The 17,441-nt window shown below is 36.0% G+C and overlaps 2 protein-coding genes across 3 annotated transcripts in view; one reads left to right on the forward strand and one right to left on the reverse strand.

Annotated features, from left to right (window-relative positions):
• The window catches only part of LOC110381510 (electron transfer flavoprotein beta subunit lysine methyltransferase), a 45,442-nt gene extending 30,327 nt beyond the window's left edge, over nt 1-15,115 (reverse strand). The window contains exon 1 of one of the 2 annotated variants that reach the window (XM_064041314.1): nt 14,976-15,115. The gene's annotated coding sequence lies outside the window, so the exon portion shown is untranslated. Of the gene's footprint in view, nt 1-21; nt 249-14,975 lie in introns of those variants that run through there. The other variant, XM_064041315.1, reaches the window with a different exon arrangement.
• Nucleotides 15,116-15,129: 14 nt separating this feature from the next.
• LOC110381518 (growth arrest and DNA damage-inducible protein GADD45 alpha) lies at nt 15,130-17,005 on the forward strand. Its single transcript, XM_021341866.3, has 3 exons — nt 15,130-15,449; nt 15,791-16,007; nt 16,268-17,005. Exons 1-3 carry the CDS (start codon nt 15,388-15,390, stop codon nt 16,484-16,486), a joined length of 498 nt encoding a protein of 165 aa, XP_021197541.3. The 5' UTR covers nt 15,130-15,387; the 3' UTR covers nt 16,487-17,005.
• The last annotated feature ends 436 nt before the right edge of the window (nt 17,006-17,441 follow it).

Below are 17,441 nucleotides of genomic sequence, written 5' to 3' on the forward strand. Positions count from 1 at the left end.
TAAGCCTAAAACAAGTTTCACCTTTGAACCCTTTTTTCTCAGTTCACCCAACACCCTTTAAAATCCGACATTACTTCACCTCAAAATACATTTTTCGTATCCGTGATAAAGAAAGTAAGTTAAGGAAATCCGCTTTATAAAACGAGTTACAAAATACACGAGGAAAAGAGATAACAAAATATACAAACGCTATCGAGCTGCGCACGCGCCGCTTGCGCCATGACCCTGTTTCAACGAGTATTGCGAACGTCCAATGACGTCTGTTGATGACGACAACTGATTCGCAATCCTGGGTTTTTGATAAACCTTCACACTCTCCCGAATAAAGGTATAATTTCAAAATCACTGGAATTGACTGAGGTCAGTTTGTACGAAATCCGGGTGAAAATAGTCTCTCTATTTATTGTTTTATTTTAATTCTCAGTCAGAATAGAAGCGGGAAAAAGTTTGTTCTGTTCTCGATATATTATGTAAATGACTCTTGCGCAGCTATTTTTGTTCTACAGTGCGTTAAAAATAACTGGTACCATCTGATGTTTGACATTTAGAATAGAATTCCGCGTATTTGTTCCATGAACTTTAAATGTGATTTAGCCAGGTTTTAATTCATTAATTAAATATTATCATTGCATAAAATTAGTTCGTACACTTAGAGAAACTTAAAGATCAAAATTCTTCTCTTGTTATTCTAAACTGTTCAGTACTAATTGTATTTGTAAAGCCTCAAAATGTGGAAAATTTCATGGTTTACTTTATTAACTTAATTTTATGTAGCGATAGCGTGAAAGCCCGAAATCTTCGAATGAGTCACTCAACAGTTGCAAGTTTACCTCAATATCAATAATCCAGTTTACAATGTTACGCTAACATTTTGTGCTTCAAAAGTTGCTTTTTCATTTAGAACGTCTTATAAGGAAGACTGTGAATCAATTTGTTTACTGAACTGAAAAATTATAATAAAAAATCCACCGCGTTTCGTCAGTCATCACTTGAATTATTTGTGTTTCTACAAAACATTTTTAGGTGTAATAGATTTCTAAACATATTCCCGAAAAATTGCCAAGTAGGAACAAAAGTTTTGCTAAGTAGGTACCTACATACAAGTAAAAACTTAAACTTCAAAGAGTAACCTTCAACCAGTTCAAATACTACAGAATAAAATCTTACACAGTTACATCATAAAATGCATCTGTGTTTACTTGGCCAATAATAGCGCCCATCCCACTTCAAATTGAGCAACAGTTGCATCATCTAGCGACAATAACATTTTAATCAGTGCACCATTCAAACCAGACAGTATGTAAATAAATCGTAAAAAGGTTTCATCAGAAACTCCAACGCGACTCGGACTTTGCTCGACCCAGTGTGCAAAAACCACGTGGAATTAAAAAGTTGTATAGAAATGACGTTGTCATATCCAACGGTACAGAACCAGTCTAACCTGATCCTTTATGATGATGCAAAAATGAAAAGGACGATTTAAATGTCATGTCAACTTAAACTGGATGCCAAAGGGACATTCCGATTGGTCTTTGTAGGTCAACGAACTGTTTCCCGGTTACAATCGCAGTGTCAGGGAATTCCTTCCAGGGGATTAAAGTGATTTTGTCGTTTCTGAGTCCTTTATCAAAGCTGGTTGTTCCACTAAAAAATGATGGGGTTTCATAACGGCCAGACTTATTTTCTTTATTTGTGTTTAATTAAAGAAGTATGACACACTGTGGTTAGGATCATATGATGTTTTTATAGGTATTTAAATAACTGCAAAAGTTACACAATAATACTAAACGTTACGTTACAGAAGCTGACTGGTTAAGAAAAGATAATAACTGATTGATGATTATTTTGATAAGGAACTAACATGAGATGGGATGAATGGCTGTAGGATAAATGCAAACGAATGACTAAGTGGAGATTAAGACCTTATCAATCGATTTTGATAAAGATATTCTGTGAATTGAGAAAAATGATGATTCACAAGAAACCAAATATCATAATGTTTTGAAAAAAGATTTGTCTGACGGAGATATGCAAACCAGTCTGATGTTTTATAAGGCTGAAGTCGCAGCATTGAGGAAAAGATATTCTAATCGGCCACGATGGTCAAAGAAAAAGAATCTCAAAATTGAAAAAATATCTAATGAGGAAAATTAATTACGAGAAGTGTCCACTGTCCGGTGACAACAGAGTTATCATAAACCCTCACAAAGCTATCGACTTGTTAATACCTGATATCAGTGAAAGGCATGATGAAATTAATGATAGTGTTACTAAAACAAACGATAAACAAATGAAAACAATGACACATGCTCCTTTTATTGTTACAATGGCAACTAAAATTGGTGGGAAACACATTAACATGCCAAATATGATTCCTGAGGTGTAACTACGGCTAAGCAAACAGTCTACGAAGCGTTCTGACTAGATGAAGTATTAGAAGCCGACGTTGGATGCTCCAAAAGTTGAGAACCCGGTGGTGTGAAGGCTAACAGTAAAGTGATATTCGATAGGACAATGATGATGTACACTAACAATGCTACCATACTTCTCAATGCCCACTAAACCTTTAATATCCTTAGGAAAATCATTCACATCCATGATGATCAGAGTAAAACATAAGTCTCATTATGTGTCTGATTGAAAATACTTGTAATCTTTGTCGTATGGGATTTCTACGAATAAAATGCATATTGTTACTCAACATTTGCCTTTTATGGACTCTCTAAGAATGGCTTAAAGATATGCAACCATATGCGGTTCAACTGTTGGATACTTAAAAGGCAAAGTACGGAGTTCTTCCACAAACAAACTTTCCATAATAAATTCAGCCTCGATTCTAGAAAATATCCCGAATTGATCTAGTTCTTTAACCTTATAAACATTAACATTATCAGCTTATCGACTGAATGCCATTGCTTTTTACGACGTAATTAACCCGTTGGAAGGATCTTCAATTTTATTTCCATCCCCAAAGGTTGATTTCAGCTTAGCAATGCTGAATCTGATAAGATAAAAGAGGTGTGTCGGTTGTGCAAACAATTTGATGGACTCTGATAGACAGAAGACGCAAAACATTGAGCTAATATCCTAGTTTTCTATATGAGTCCTGATCGAACTAAACTTTGCTCAAGCATGATATTCTAGAGTCTCCATCTCGTTCGTAGAAATACCGGTTGAACTAATGTAATGTGGTAGTGGTAATTTGTTAAACTATGTGCAAGTCATTCATGTTTAGCTAAGATTTTATTATTACAGGCAATTTGCAGATATAAAGATAAACCAAATTAACGTGTAAAGATTAATTGCACATTATAGTGGAGGTTTCATTACAAAGCCTTATCCTTAGATTTTCCGTCCTCCGAGCCTTTTCCCACCTATGTTGGGGTCGGCTTCCAGTCTAACTGGATGTAGCTGAGTACCAGTGCTTTACAAGGAGCGACTGCCCTATCTGACCCCCTCAACCCAGTTACCCAGGCAACCCAATACCCCTTGGTTAGACTGGTGTCAGACTTACTGGCTTCTGACTACCTGTAATGACTGCCAAGGATGTTCAATGACAGCTGGGACCTACAGTTTAACGTGCCATCCGAAACATTGATTATCCTTAAACAGTAGGTACATTAAAGAAGTGCAAAGACCCATGGTTCAAGATTGGTAGTTAAGGAAAAGAATTTGCAATTTCTACTCCAAGATAAGATTAGAAAATATTTCCGAGTAATTGTTTAAATAGAGTGTTATCTACTAATCTATATTGCTATTACTATACTGATTACTGATTCATGGCGCCATTGTTATCGTCATCAAAACACAGGCTGATAGCCACGCACAATTTGCATGCACTTTTAAAGTTCATAGACGTGCAATGTATGTTGGAGTGTAGATAAAGTAGCTTGGTTATTAGTAAACATAACTTCGATATATTGGCTATTATTGAAAATATTGTACTAGAGTTAATCAATGCGTTTTGATAGAAGTCTGTCTGTGATATGGCTACATAATAGGATTAAATACTACACCAATTGAATCATGTTACTATAGTAGCCACTTTGACAATTCCTTTGTGATATGGTGTAGGTATAGTATTTATTTATTTAATACTTCTGCACATTTTGTACAAGTGCGGTCTGCAATAAATCTATCTAAGCAGCAAGTCCTTCTGATCCCAAAATCTCTTTAAAAGACCCTTATTTTACTCCTACTCCCTTAGCCAAATGTAGCGTTTTTATTTTTTTCCAAGAAGTATTCGTATTAAGTTTGTGCGCAAAACAACGACCAACTCCTCAAAGCTTCAATCCGTCTACATCATTTACAATATCTTTGTCATATATCTGCAAATGCATGTCACGATGTTAGCAAACAACACAAATCTGTGTTGTTATTGTTTATAAATGTTCCCTTATCAACATTTTTCCTTCTAGAATTCCGAGACGATGTATCTTGACCCGAATTTTAAGATTTTGAGGTCAGCCTTGATTTTAAACTTCGGAGCTGTTTTTGTCAAATCCTAGGAAATGTTGTTTATATGTTGTTTTGCAAAGTCTGTGTTTTTTGACCTCCTGTAAATGGGTTTATTGCGTGTTTAGAACAAAACAGGAAAACTGAACTATTAGAGGAAACAAACATTGAATTTAAATTGCTGTAAGAATTTTGCAAAGTAATTTGACAAAAGGATCATGTAATATTAAAAAATGAGAGTTTTTAAGCCCCATTTCTTTAACAAAAGATTTACTATGAAAGTATATTTTATTTACCTGAGAAGCATGATGTTGAACTGATAATTTCAAATTGCATGTTCCAGGAAGGTTTTATTTAATCAACGCAAAACAACTTTCAATTAGATATTAATCTTACAATGTAGAATAATGCACATTAATTGATTTCCTTAATAAATAAATAAAACACGTCAGTAGAAACATGATATTTTGCCATTTCCTTGTTGAACATATATCTTTTATTTTCCTCGTTTTAGTAGTTTCTAAACAAACCCAATACGTGGGCAAGATACATCATTTAAAAAAAACATTCATTATTTATGACTAAGTAAACTTTGAGCAAGGAGTTTTATTTTCAAATATGTTTAAAATCTGTTAAATAAAATAAATAAAAATTATTGCTTTAAAAAATATTATTTTCACCATAAACCTATTACTCATTAGCTCCCTCTTTAACTTCATTTACATTGAAAATGACCACTCTAAACTCGTATCAATAACTCATTAAGTCAAGTTCTTTCTAATTATTTATATAACTAGCCTAGTGATTGAATACTAAGAATCAACCATCAACAGCTCTTCTATTTTAAATTAATTATTTATCAAACTAATGTTATTCTTCTAATCAATAAACGGCCATGAATCATCAACAAAATATGGCCAGATCTATTAAAAAAGGTTGCTGTTCAGAAAAAATAAATACCAAAAAGGTCGTGCAGAAATGTCTTTACATTTAACAAAATAAACACTTTGAGGATAAAATAATACCTAATCCCATTTCTAAGATTGTTTTTAAAACAATAAACCCTTTTTCTACATTTAGAAAACATCATAATACTTTAATGTTTTACACAAAAGCTTTTTAACTAATATACAAGTTGCATTTCGTTTGGCTTCTCTTACTAAGTTTCACCCTTCATGCAATGCAATGGGAAAAAGAATTTTCCAGGGTTTTTTCCTTAAGAAGAAAAGTTCTAAATTACATAATATAACTCCAGTATTTTCTTGAGAAAATAATATTGTTATTGTATACATTTATTATATCATATTACGAATGTTTCAGCCGAGAAATGATTACCGCATATTTTAGTAACATTTTTTACCGTAGTGACACAAAGTCGGCAAGAGGGTTGAAAACTTGAAATCCGTTATGTAAATCTTCTTAGTACAGATATAAGAAATTTCAAAGGTTTGTTATGATGTGGGCGATATCTCTGTTAACTGTCTTAACCATTTCTCAGACATAATTACATTTTTTTTATTATATTTAAGTAGTTTCATGTTACGTGGTCTAGCTGCACTTTTGTTTAGGAATAGGTACAGTCTAAAAACTATAATTAAGAATTGCATATTTTGTTTTCCTACGTTGGCACGTCTTTAAATATTTGACGCAAAATACAACGTCTTTAGACAAGTTTTACGAAAGAGATTTCATAGTATTTGGATGAATCACACAAAAATGTATTCAACGTCTTTGCATTCATTATAAAAATACAAGTTAAAAATGCTAAAATGGCCAAAAAAATACAAGATTGCTCATCTAACACTGACGTTCGTTCGTGTATATTTTTTTTGATATTAGGTACTTACATATGTGATCTTTTGTAGAATCAAGCAACGTCACAATTTGAATTTTCATAATTTTTATTGCCATCTAAGCTGGAATTGACGATGAAATTTCAATACATAGGTATTAACAACTTCCCTATACCATGAGTCATATGTGATACACACCGATTGTTTACCTAACTATTGTGTCTGCTTCGTGGACAGTGAAATGTTTAAGTACACAACAAAATTCTCAAAAATTCAAAACAAATTACCTAGATGTTTGAAACGATAACTACGAAAACTTTACAACTAGCTAGAAAGCTAAATCACTTTTTACCACGAACGACAATATGTCCGATATTATACATATACACATTTTTTTATTATATGGAATTGCTAGAAACGAGGTGATTAGCAATCTGAAGGGTGTTCGGCCTTGACCGCCACGAGGAACCGATCGATAGAGGTCAAAGTTTCCATACGCTTGTCTATGGCTTATCGTAGCTGTCAACGACCAGATCAAGTTAAGTCGCAGTTTAACGTTTAATCTGTGTTTTCATTTACTTTGTATTTGTAACACATGCTTGTAATGTAAAATTGTTTGAGAGATTATCGACCTTTTGTTTGTGTGAAAGACTAGTTTTTGACTACAAATCTGACAGACAACAGACCTGTTTAATCCAGAAATTGATATTATAATTATGCTCATAATTCCAAATTCATCTAGTTTATTATTTGGAAATCTTAGCAGATGAAAATCAAGAGTTTCTTCTTGTAAAGGCACCAATCATTTAACGTGTCCGTCATAACTTTCGCATAATTATCATTATGAGCAGGATTATGTCAACGCAATTTCAATTAATTTAAACAAAAATGTTACCAGGCTCGTCTTTCTATATTTGACATCAAAACAATGGCTACACGGCGCAGTTGTTCATAACATTTCGTATAAAACCATTGCATAAGAACTGTTGTTGTTTTGATCGGCATTTGTACGCAGTAATTGTTACATTTGGTTCAACAAAGTATAAAGTTAAAATATGTATGTCACTGTGGTGATAACGGATGAAAAGAGCTCTGGGATTTTTCTGTTCTACTGGTTAGTTCTCATGAGCCCCAATTGGTAGGTCAACTGTCTTGATAGCAAACTTCGGAACCCTGAAGTCACAGAAAATAACGGTAAGCAGTGGTTAGGTAAGTAAGTAAGCAAAGTAAGAAGGTAAGTTTATTGTTCTAAAGGTGAAGAGATTGTTTGTTTAAACCCGATAGTCTCAGGTTCTGCTGGAACGATTTTAAAGATTCCTTCAGCGTTTGACAGCCGATGACAACCGGTTTATCAAGGAAAGCTGAAGGTTCGGCTGAAACTGCTAGTGGAAACTAGTAAATAAAATAAATAAGAACATATTTAGCTGTATAAATAAATGGAGACTGACATGAAGTCAACATTTGTACAAACATCTAGACAGTGGATGGGTTCGTAGAGTAAGCCCTTCTCATGACACATGTTTACTACGAATCTAATAGGATTTACTAGTAAGTACGTACTATGTTTACTCCCCAACATACTAGGACATAATCAGGTTAGTGAGTTCCAAGAAATTCTAGAAGGAATCGAATACAAGAAAAAGAAAAGGTTACAGGGTTACTCTTTCATTTTGACGTCGTAACAAATGACAGGTAAACAAGATTTCTTGTTGTTGTTGTAGAATTTGTTTTTGTTTTGTAATTTACGTAAGTTTCGACTTGTAGATTATGTGAACAAGGACAATTTATGCAAAGGATACATTTTTCTTGTTTGGGAAATAGGCATTCTTTGCTACCTATGTAATTACGCTTATTTTCAAAGAACGCATTTGATTTTGTTGTTTTATTGAATATCAAAATATGTAATACCAAGGAGTATCGGGTTGCCCGGCTAAGTGGGTTGAGGAGGTCAGATAGTCGCTCCACGTAAAACACTGGTACTTAGCTGTATCCGTGACTCCAACATAGTTGGGAAAAAGCTAAGCAGATGGTGAGAATAATATCTTTTGACTGTTGATTCATTTATCGATTCCTAATGTTATGTATTCATTATTCTGTACAATTAAGATTATAAACAAATTATTGAAATCAAAGTTCTGTTTACTTTAATGGTTTTCCCTCGAATATCGTTTGAAGTAATTTGTATAAAACAAATAAAATAAACTAATTATTCTGTTTTGAACATCAATTGTTGCTAGGTATCATATACGTAGTGAGTCAGGTTTTTCATTTGAATACAAATATATTATGATATATTACAACGCAGGACATGTCGTTATGAATTACCTAATTAATACAGTAAATATTTACTTCAATGACCTTTCATTTGTGTAAACAGTCTCATGTGGTTTTCCCGTGTCCGTGGGGAAACTTCTTCACTCTCCTTACTTGCTTATAAAATACAGCATGCAACCGCTCTTTACTGAAATTCATTCATTTTTGTAAAAAATATGAATAGACTAAAAAAAGGAGGTTCTCAGTTCAACCTGTATGTACCTGTATTTGTGTGCGATTATCTTTTTAACACTTAGATTTTCAAAATATTGCGGCCAGAGAAGAAAAAAGTTACATAAATAAACAAATGACTATTAAAATTGCACCACCATAAACACAGCGCGTGCTAAAAGTTAAAAAAATAAAGTATTACAAATGCATTACGTTTATAAGAATAATATTAAAACCGCAAACAATGAAACTTCACTATAGACATAATAAACAAATATTGCGAAATAATGATATAAAGTTATTTATATCTGTAACTGTTTTTTTTTTTTTTTTTCTTATTCTTTATTGCACACTAAACAGTAAATACATACGGGATACAGACAGTTATGTACAACGGCGAGCTTAACCCAGAATTGGGTTCTCTTACAGCCAACCTTAAAGCGATAGAGATATTCGATAGAGGTAGGGTCAATTATATGTGCACAACAAATATGAAATACTAAACAAATATTAAATAACAATAAACTAAACATATGTATGTAGTAGAGCTACACAGTATATAAACATAATACATATAGAATATAATATATATATAATATAATATAATATATATATATATATAAGAACAGAAATATCATCTTGATAAATAGTATTCCTTTACTCGTCTCTTAAATGCATCCAACGATTGGCTTTCGCGTATCGAGTGTGGAAGGGAATTCCACAGTCTCACAGCACGAACAGTGAACGATCCATCATAGCGGCTCGTAGTGTGGGAAGGGACACGAAGGAGAAGAGATGAGGAAGTACGACAAGGTTTGCCTCTCGGAACAAGAAATTCAAAACGTTCCCGAAGATAACTTGGTGAGAAGGGATTATAGAAGAGAGAAAAGAAAGTATGTGAGCATCTCGACGCCGCCGAATAGGCAGCCACTTCAGCCGACTCCGAAACTCCGACACGTGGTCGTACTTTCTGAGCCCGAAAATGAAGCGAATGCACAGATTCTGCAGACGTTCAAGCTTATCTAGAAGTTCCTCAGTCGCATCAAGGAAACAGACATCAGCATAATCTAAAGAGGGAGAAGAAGCGACTGAGCAAGAGTAATTTTTGTTGGAAAAGGCAGGAACTTCTGGAGACGTTTGAGAGACTGAAACGTGCAAAATACTCTCCTGCTTACTTCTGCAATGTGCTTACCCCAGGACAGGTTGCAGTCCATTAGTACACCCAAGTTTCTGACTTGCGAAGAGTAAGGTATTGTGACATTGTCGTACAAGAGTGACGGGGGAGAATGCAGCCTATTCAGAAAATATCTGCCACCAATAATGATGGCTTGAGATTTGGAAGGGTTGACCAAAAGACCAAAGCTTTTAGCCCATTGACTTATGTTGTCAAGATCATTATTGATGGCATCAATTGTCCTAGGAAGCTCTTCGAGATGACAATGTTGATAAAGCTGCAAATCGTCTGCATAGAGATGGTAATGTGAAGTAAGTGTCTTTGTGATGGCGTTAATAAAAACGGAGAAAAGTAGAGGGGAGAGAACGCCACCCTGAGGAACACCCGCAGCAAGATCACACCACTCAGAGGAACCCTCGTCAGAGCGAACCAACTGCGAGCGACCTCGAAGATAGGAGCTAAACCACGCAGTTACAGACGGAGATATATTAAGAGAGGAGAGGATACCTAGGAGGATGTCAAAATCAACTGAGTTAAAAGCACTACTGAAATCTAGCAATACCAAAACTGTTAAGCGCCTGTTCTCCATAGCCAGACGGATATCATCTGTGATTTTCACCAATGCAGATACCGTGCTATGGCCAGGACGGAAACCAGATTGGTACGGACTCAGCAGGCTATTAGAGGAAAGAAAGCGAGACAGTTGATTATTGACAACACTCTCAAGGACTTTGGAGAGGATTGGAAGTATGGATATTGGACGGAACTGGGAAACTGTGGAGGGATTGGGTATCTTGGGCAAAGGCAATACATGGGCTCTTTTCCATGATGTGGGAAAGGAACTGGTAAATAAGGAGTAGTTAACAAGATGTAAAATTACAGGAATTAGTACATCAAGGATAGGAAGAAGCATTTGAAGATGAAGTCCATCATCTCCTACTGCCTTTGAGGAAATGGATAAAATGGAACGCTTTATATCCCCCTCGGTAGCTGGATGGAAGGAAAACGAAGTACAATTTGGCAAAGAAATGTTCGACAGATAATTGAGAGTGCACGATTTAACGTTGTCATCCAGCGTCACTGGTGACTTCGAAAAATGTGCGTTGATCGTATTAAGATCTATATCGGAGGCGCTATCATTAGCAGCCTTGCCGATTCCAAAAGACTTGAGGAATTGCCATACTTGTGCAGTGTTAAAGTTTTTAATGGAATTGTGAATATGGCGTCTCTTTGCATCTCTGCACAGACGACTGCAGCGAACTGACGAAACGACTGAAACGACGCTTTGCCCTATCCCTCTTCGCCATCATCTGCTTAATATTTTCCGACAACCACGGGGCCGGAAGATGTCTCACTCTAACCTTTTTGAGAGGTGCATGTTTGTCGAAGAGATTCAACACTAAATTATTAAATGTAGAGACCATTGTGTCAACATCATTGCAGTCATAAACAGGAGACCAGTCAATAATGCCCGCATCTTCTCTCAAACGATCCATATCAATGTTCTTGAAACTGCGAAGGAAGAGAAATTTGGCTTTACGTTTAGGTGGACGGATCTTATAAGATAAAAATAGAAGGTCATGATAAGAGAAAGAGGCAGGGAGTTGCCCATGAGTGGCTACTTTGCTAGGATCGGATACTAGTATGAGATCTAAAAGAGAAGGATTGCAATGTGGGGCATGATGTGTAGCGTTAAGCTGAAGGATATGCATATTGACAGAAGAGACAAGAGAGCGGAGTTTGCGGCTGCGCACATCATCCTTAAGCAAGCAAGTGTTGAAGTCTCCGAGGATAATAGTGTGCTCATATAAAGGTGTGAGATGTTCAAGCTTTGCCTCAAATGATGTGTAATAATCAATTGTACACATTGGATTATAGAACACCCCCAGCAATAGTTGTTCTTGTAAATAGGAATGTCCTACAAAATCATCAAAACAAATTAAAAAAAAAACAGAAAATATTTTTTAAAATAAAAGAGGTTTCTCCTAAAAAATATTGTTTATGGTATTTACGCGCCATTTTCCGATGTTTGCTCGGTGATAACCTCAAACATTTTAACGATTCTACTTCACATTAATTGGATGCGCATATAATGTGATATCTGCAAGTAAATATACATTATAAACGTGATACGATAATATTGTAATTACTGAAACACATGCAGGTTATACATACATACATTTATTATGAAATACCTGAAAAGTCATCATCTGTCTAGCCTTTTCCCAACTATGTTGGGGTCAGCTTCCAGTATAACCGAATGCAGCTGAGTTCCCGTGTTTTGCAAGAAGCAACTACCTATCTGACCTCCACAACCTAGTTATCCGGGCAACCCGATACTTGTTAATACTATTGTCAGAATTTCAGGCTTCCGCCTACACGGAAGGACCGCTAAAGATGTTCAAATAACAGCTGGAGCCAGTTTACCGTGCTTTCCGAAACATGGAAGAACTTTGGCAAGATGGTCACCCATCCACGGACCGACCGCGCCAAGCGTTGCTTAACCTTATGATCGTTCGATCCGCGCGGCTTTGCCTTAGCCACGAGCTTGAAAATACATGAAAAGTCGATAAAACAATATTGTTCAAAGGCCGGGGTCAACGTTCGCATGTGTCGTGTTATTATACAATGTTACATGTGCCATGACAAAGCATTTTAACAGTCCAACTTCGTCTTAACGAGTTAATTAGCACCTTGATACAAATATTCCGTAGCGGAGATTTGTAAGAATACCGATATTTATGTATTTCAATGAAAGAACTTGTAGTGTAGTGACATCAATTAGTTATTTAAGTAATAGCACTAACTATTACATACGTACTATCAGTTACCTACTTCGGTAATAGTCTGAAATGAGTACGCGTGGTGATTAACGCTCAATCCTTCTCTGTGTGAGAGGAGGCCGCAGCCTAGCAGTGGGACGATAAAAAGGCTGATGCTGATGAAGGACATAAATATTAATTCAACAAGAAGATATTAATACATTTACTTACGGTGTAATGTCAATATTGATGTTTGTGTAATTTTTTTTCTCTTAAATATCCCAAAAAAGTACGAATAAAATCGATTTATCTTGTACTACTTGGTGCTTAATGATAACTCGTGTAAAGTCGTTATCAAACAGGGAATCTGAAGGCAATGAACGGATGACATTATGAAGGTTTAATATCCTCCTACATACATACATAATGTTATATGAGTTTATTTACTTCCCTATATATTTAATAAAAGTCTAACCAAGCGGTATTGGGTTGCCCGGGTAACTGGGTTGAGGAGGTCAGATAGGCAGTCGCTTCTTGTAAAGCACTGGTACTCAGCTGAAACCGGCTGGACTGAAAGCCGACCCCAACATAGTTAGAAAAAAGGCTCGGAGGATGATATATTTAATAACTCTTCGCTACATGTAACAAAAGCAAGATATAAATAAATGTACATACTTACATATATAAAAGTAAAAAAATGTCTTTATCTAACTAAGAAGTAAATTAGTGATTTCCCAAGAATTCTACGATAAAATCTAGTGTTATTTGAAAAATAGCTTAATATCAAATTGTGGTATTTCCATGTTTTCATTGAATTGATTTTCCTTATCAAAAATAGAGTGAACTTTGCATGTTACAGAGTCAATATGAGTCTTTTCCCTAAAAAGTGCAGTAGAATGCAGAGCAAGTTCACTTTTTTTTTAAACCACTTGGTTAAGTACAAAGGTTATATAAACCACCTGCTATATATACCTATTTAAAAAAAAAAGAACAAAATACTACAAGGAGTTCGCTATGACTCAAGTTCGCTATCATTCAAAACAAACGATAAGTAATCGGATTACATATTATCAAGAATTGGAATAATTGAGGGTTTTTCAGTAAAACAATTAGCTTATCAGTAAATAATGCTAAAAATAACATTGAAAAATTTTAATCATAATTCTATTTTTAGTGAAGTTTTACAGGAAAATGTAGTAGTAAATTAATATTTTGATTTATTACCCAGAAAAAAAATTATGACCTACCGTCATCTTCAGTTTTCAAGAAGTAATGGGTAGGTATTCTTTGATCTGAGGGTATGCCTGTCAAACTTGATTTAGTTCAAACCATTGTAGTAACCCACTAAAATAAAATCTACTCTTCCAGACACGCCGACAACGCAAAATATTTTCTCTAATTAGTCCTAAACAGACATTTCAATGCGTACGACAATACCAGCATAACCAAACTACCAATTTATATAAAATCAATCAGAGCCGATATAACGCAATGACGCAGGACACCAGATTCTTCTTCCGTCACCAAGCTACGTAACATTTTCAATGAAAATCATTTAAAAACGGTTAACAAAACAATGTCTGCTCGTGTTATTTTTAGAATGACCAAGGTAAAAGAAATGGGGACAGTAGATGATAATGTTTTTAAGAAAGGAGCAAAAACAAACATTGTTATCTGCGTAGAATGAAATCAGAAGACTTATAACTTTACTAAAGAAGGCACCGAGATGGATGAGCCAAAAGATTTTAAATTAGGATAAGTTTGAGAAAAGGATTAGGTATATTGTTGCACAAAACATTTGTTGTTTTCCTCGTTTCAGTACTGCAGGTGGCGTATAATTACTTGTGCCATAGAAACTCGATTATCATGAACACACAATTACTATCCAAGATTAGATAAGGACTCGATAACCGTGCAAACGTTGAATGTTTTGCAAGCTAAGATAATTAGCTATCCGCAGCCGGACTCAGTGAAGATTGACCAAGAAATCCCGTGAAATTTCAGCATCCGCCATCACAAACCCAAATAACGCGAAACAAACGCAATCCAAGCGCGTTTCCTCCGAACGTATAAAACCCAAGTTATTGGGAATTCCAAACGCTACGGATAAAACGCCGCACACATACACTTGCTTGATAAGCTTAACTATTTAAGAATCTTGGTATCAGTCAAATACCCCCTCTGACGCCCGTAACCCAAACACAACGGGGGGCGGAGGAGCTCACGAAGAGTGGCGCATTAACGGACACGTTGCGACCCGCTGGTCACAAGTTTGTACGGAGCACGACCCAACTCACACACACTCACCTCCTATATCTACACGCCCGTACGAACGCTCTACACAGACAATATTCACACACTACTGAATTTACTAGCGATTTTCGAAGAATCGCCGTCAATATCGGGCGGCAGCTTCACGCACACTGGCAAACCCGTGCGCATGCGCGATAAACTCTATAAAACACGGACGCTATCTCGGTGACGCCACATTCTGCACCAAGCATTCAGAGAGACACCACGCTAGTTTGAATCGCAAAGTTGTGAAATCATTGTGACATAAACTTCGATAAGTTGAAGAGTTTGTGAACCCTTTTGGATTGCATAATACTGGAGTTTTTTGGATTGGAGTGAAGTGTTTGTGATAATTCCTCACGAGGATTACACAGTGTTGAAAATCAGTGATCAGTTTGAGTTGAAGAGCATTAAACTGTCTAACATAATGTACAAGGATTCAGTTGTTCCCGTTAAAGCTGAAACGTTCAGCGGCATGGCTGCCAAGAGGTGATTATTGCAATATTGTGCAATTCTAAATTACTGCTTTTTAAAGTCCCCAAGACAAATTAGAAATTAATGATCATAATTTTGTCCATTGAACTGCGGTTTGAGAACATTAGTAAATGATACAATTAAAACTCCAAATTTTTGTGCAACTGGTTAAGTTCTAACTTCATTAAAATCCGCAAAAATCTTAAGGACCCTTCAGGACCAACCAGACAAAAAAATAGATCAAAACATAACTTTGACCCAGAAAAGTGCTTATTCAAACCCTTGAAGCAATATCTTCCATAATTGCCATCTAACTTTCTCAAGCAAAGTAACTAATAAAACATGTTTTTCCTCAGCCCAATAAGTCAATGCATCAAAACGGTGCTGCGACGAGCATGCGTGGAGAAACGACTGACGGTCGGCCTCCTGCCTGCCATCCAGTACCTCTCCAAGAACAGCAACCGAGCCCTCTTCTGTCTGACGGCAGAGGCGCCCCCAGGAGACAGTGCGACCCACATGCAAGAAGTCCTGCTCCAGGCCTTCTGCGTCGAAAACGACATCTACGTCATTAAGGTAAATTTTAACACCGTTAACTGCATTCTTGACTCTCTCCAAACCTGTTTTAAAGGTTGTGCAATGCAATTTTAAATTCTTTGCGCATTTTCCTCAAGAACTCTTGACGTCGGTTCAGAAACTTGTTATTAACTTATTTTGTTGCATTCCAATCTTTAGAGTTACGATTTTGTACTAGAAAATATTTGCAATGTCTATATGCTCTATTTGTTTAAGATATAAGAACAATGGTATTAACAAACTATCTGTTTTGTCTACAGGTTGACTCGGAAACAAAGTTGCGCAAACTTCTCGGCTGCTGCGGATCTTCAATGGACTTTAGCTGCGTGTTGGTCCACTATCCATATACAGACCCCTTCAGCGACAGCCAGGAGTTCGACTTCTCGACATTGTCGGACACCGAGAGAGATCTTATCGAGCATTGTGAGATGAACTGGGGATATTCACAGACCCCCGTCATCAAGTTGCCCGAGAAGTGAAACCGTCGAAAGCATCATGTTCTTGGAAAAAAAAAATATGGAAAAAAAATTAACACGACCAAGTAGGTTCGTTTGCCATTTCGGCCATGTTGGCTGTGGCTTCGGCGTGTAGCGCCATCTTTTGTCTAGTAGTTACAATTACGTCTGTTAGAGCGTTGTACCAGTGATTAAACTGTTGAATGTTATTCAAGGTATTTCTAACTTGTAAAGTTTGTATTGTAACTTGTAGTCTATTTGTAATGTATAGAGAATAGACAGTATGACTTCGGCATCTATGCCATAAAATGTACAAAAGAAAAAAGTATTCCGATTGTGAATTGTGAATAGTAAATATTGCTGATATTCGCCATGTTGGCTTGCTATGCAATTTGCATGAAGTTGTTGAAAAAAAAAATTGTTTACTTATTAATATTCGGAGAAGTTCGTCGGGAGATATTGTTGGATTTTATACTTTTGTAATTTGAAAAAATGTGAAAGATGAAATTGAATAAGAATAAATATATTGTTATGATATAAAATGATTTGTTATTTTATCCTTTATCTGACCACCAATCTAAGCAATATTATTGCTAAAATTAAAAAAAAAATAAAACCGAATCAGCAAGCTGAAGTGGCAGTGGGCTGGCCATATTAGCCGAAGAACCGATAACCGTTGGGGTAAACGAGTTCTAGAGTGGAGACCGCGCCTCGGCAAACGTAGTGTAGGACGTCCTCAGGCACGGTGGAGTGATGACTTGCGCAAGACGGCTGGCAGAAGCTGGATGCGAGCAGCCGAAAATAGATCTCAGTGGCGTGCACTTGGAGAGGCCTATGTCCAGCAGTGGACTGCGATAGGCTGATGATGATGATGATGAAAAAGTAAAATTATAGCCCTTGAAGGGGCTTGTGATTGATTACAAAAAGCTATAGTTCGAAAAAATACACTTAGTAAAATGAATAAAAGATTTTTACACGA

This window comes from Helicoverpa armigera, chromosome 24, assembly GCF_030705265.1.
Source record: "Helicoverpa armigera isolate CAAS_96S chromosome 24, ASM3070526v1, whole genome shotgun sequence".
Classification (NCBI taxonomy): Eukaryota; Metazoa; Arthropoda; class Insecta; order Lepidoptera; family Noctuidae; genus Helicoverpa; species Helicoverpa armigera.

Coding starts and splice junctions, on each gene's coding strand:
- LOC110381518 (XM_021341866.3), top strand. CDS start 15,388: ATGTACAAGGATTCAGTTGTTCCCGTTAAAGCTGAAACGTTCAGCGGC. Junction 15,450..15,790: donor AGCGGCATGGCTGCCAAGAG/GTGATTATTGCA, acceptor GTTTTTCCTCAG/CCCAATAAGTCAATGCATCA. Junction 16,008..16,267: donor ACGACATCTACGTCATTAAG/GTAAATTTTAAC, acceptor TTTTGTCTACAG/GTTGACTCGGAAACAAAGTT.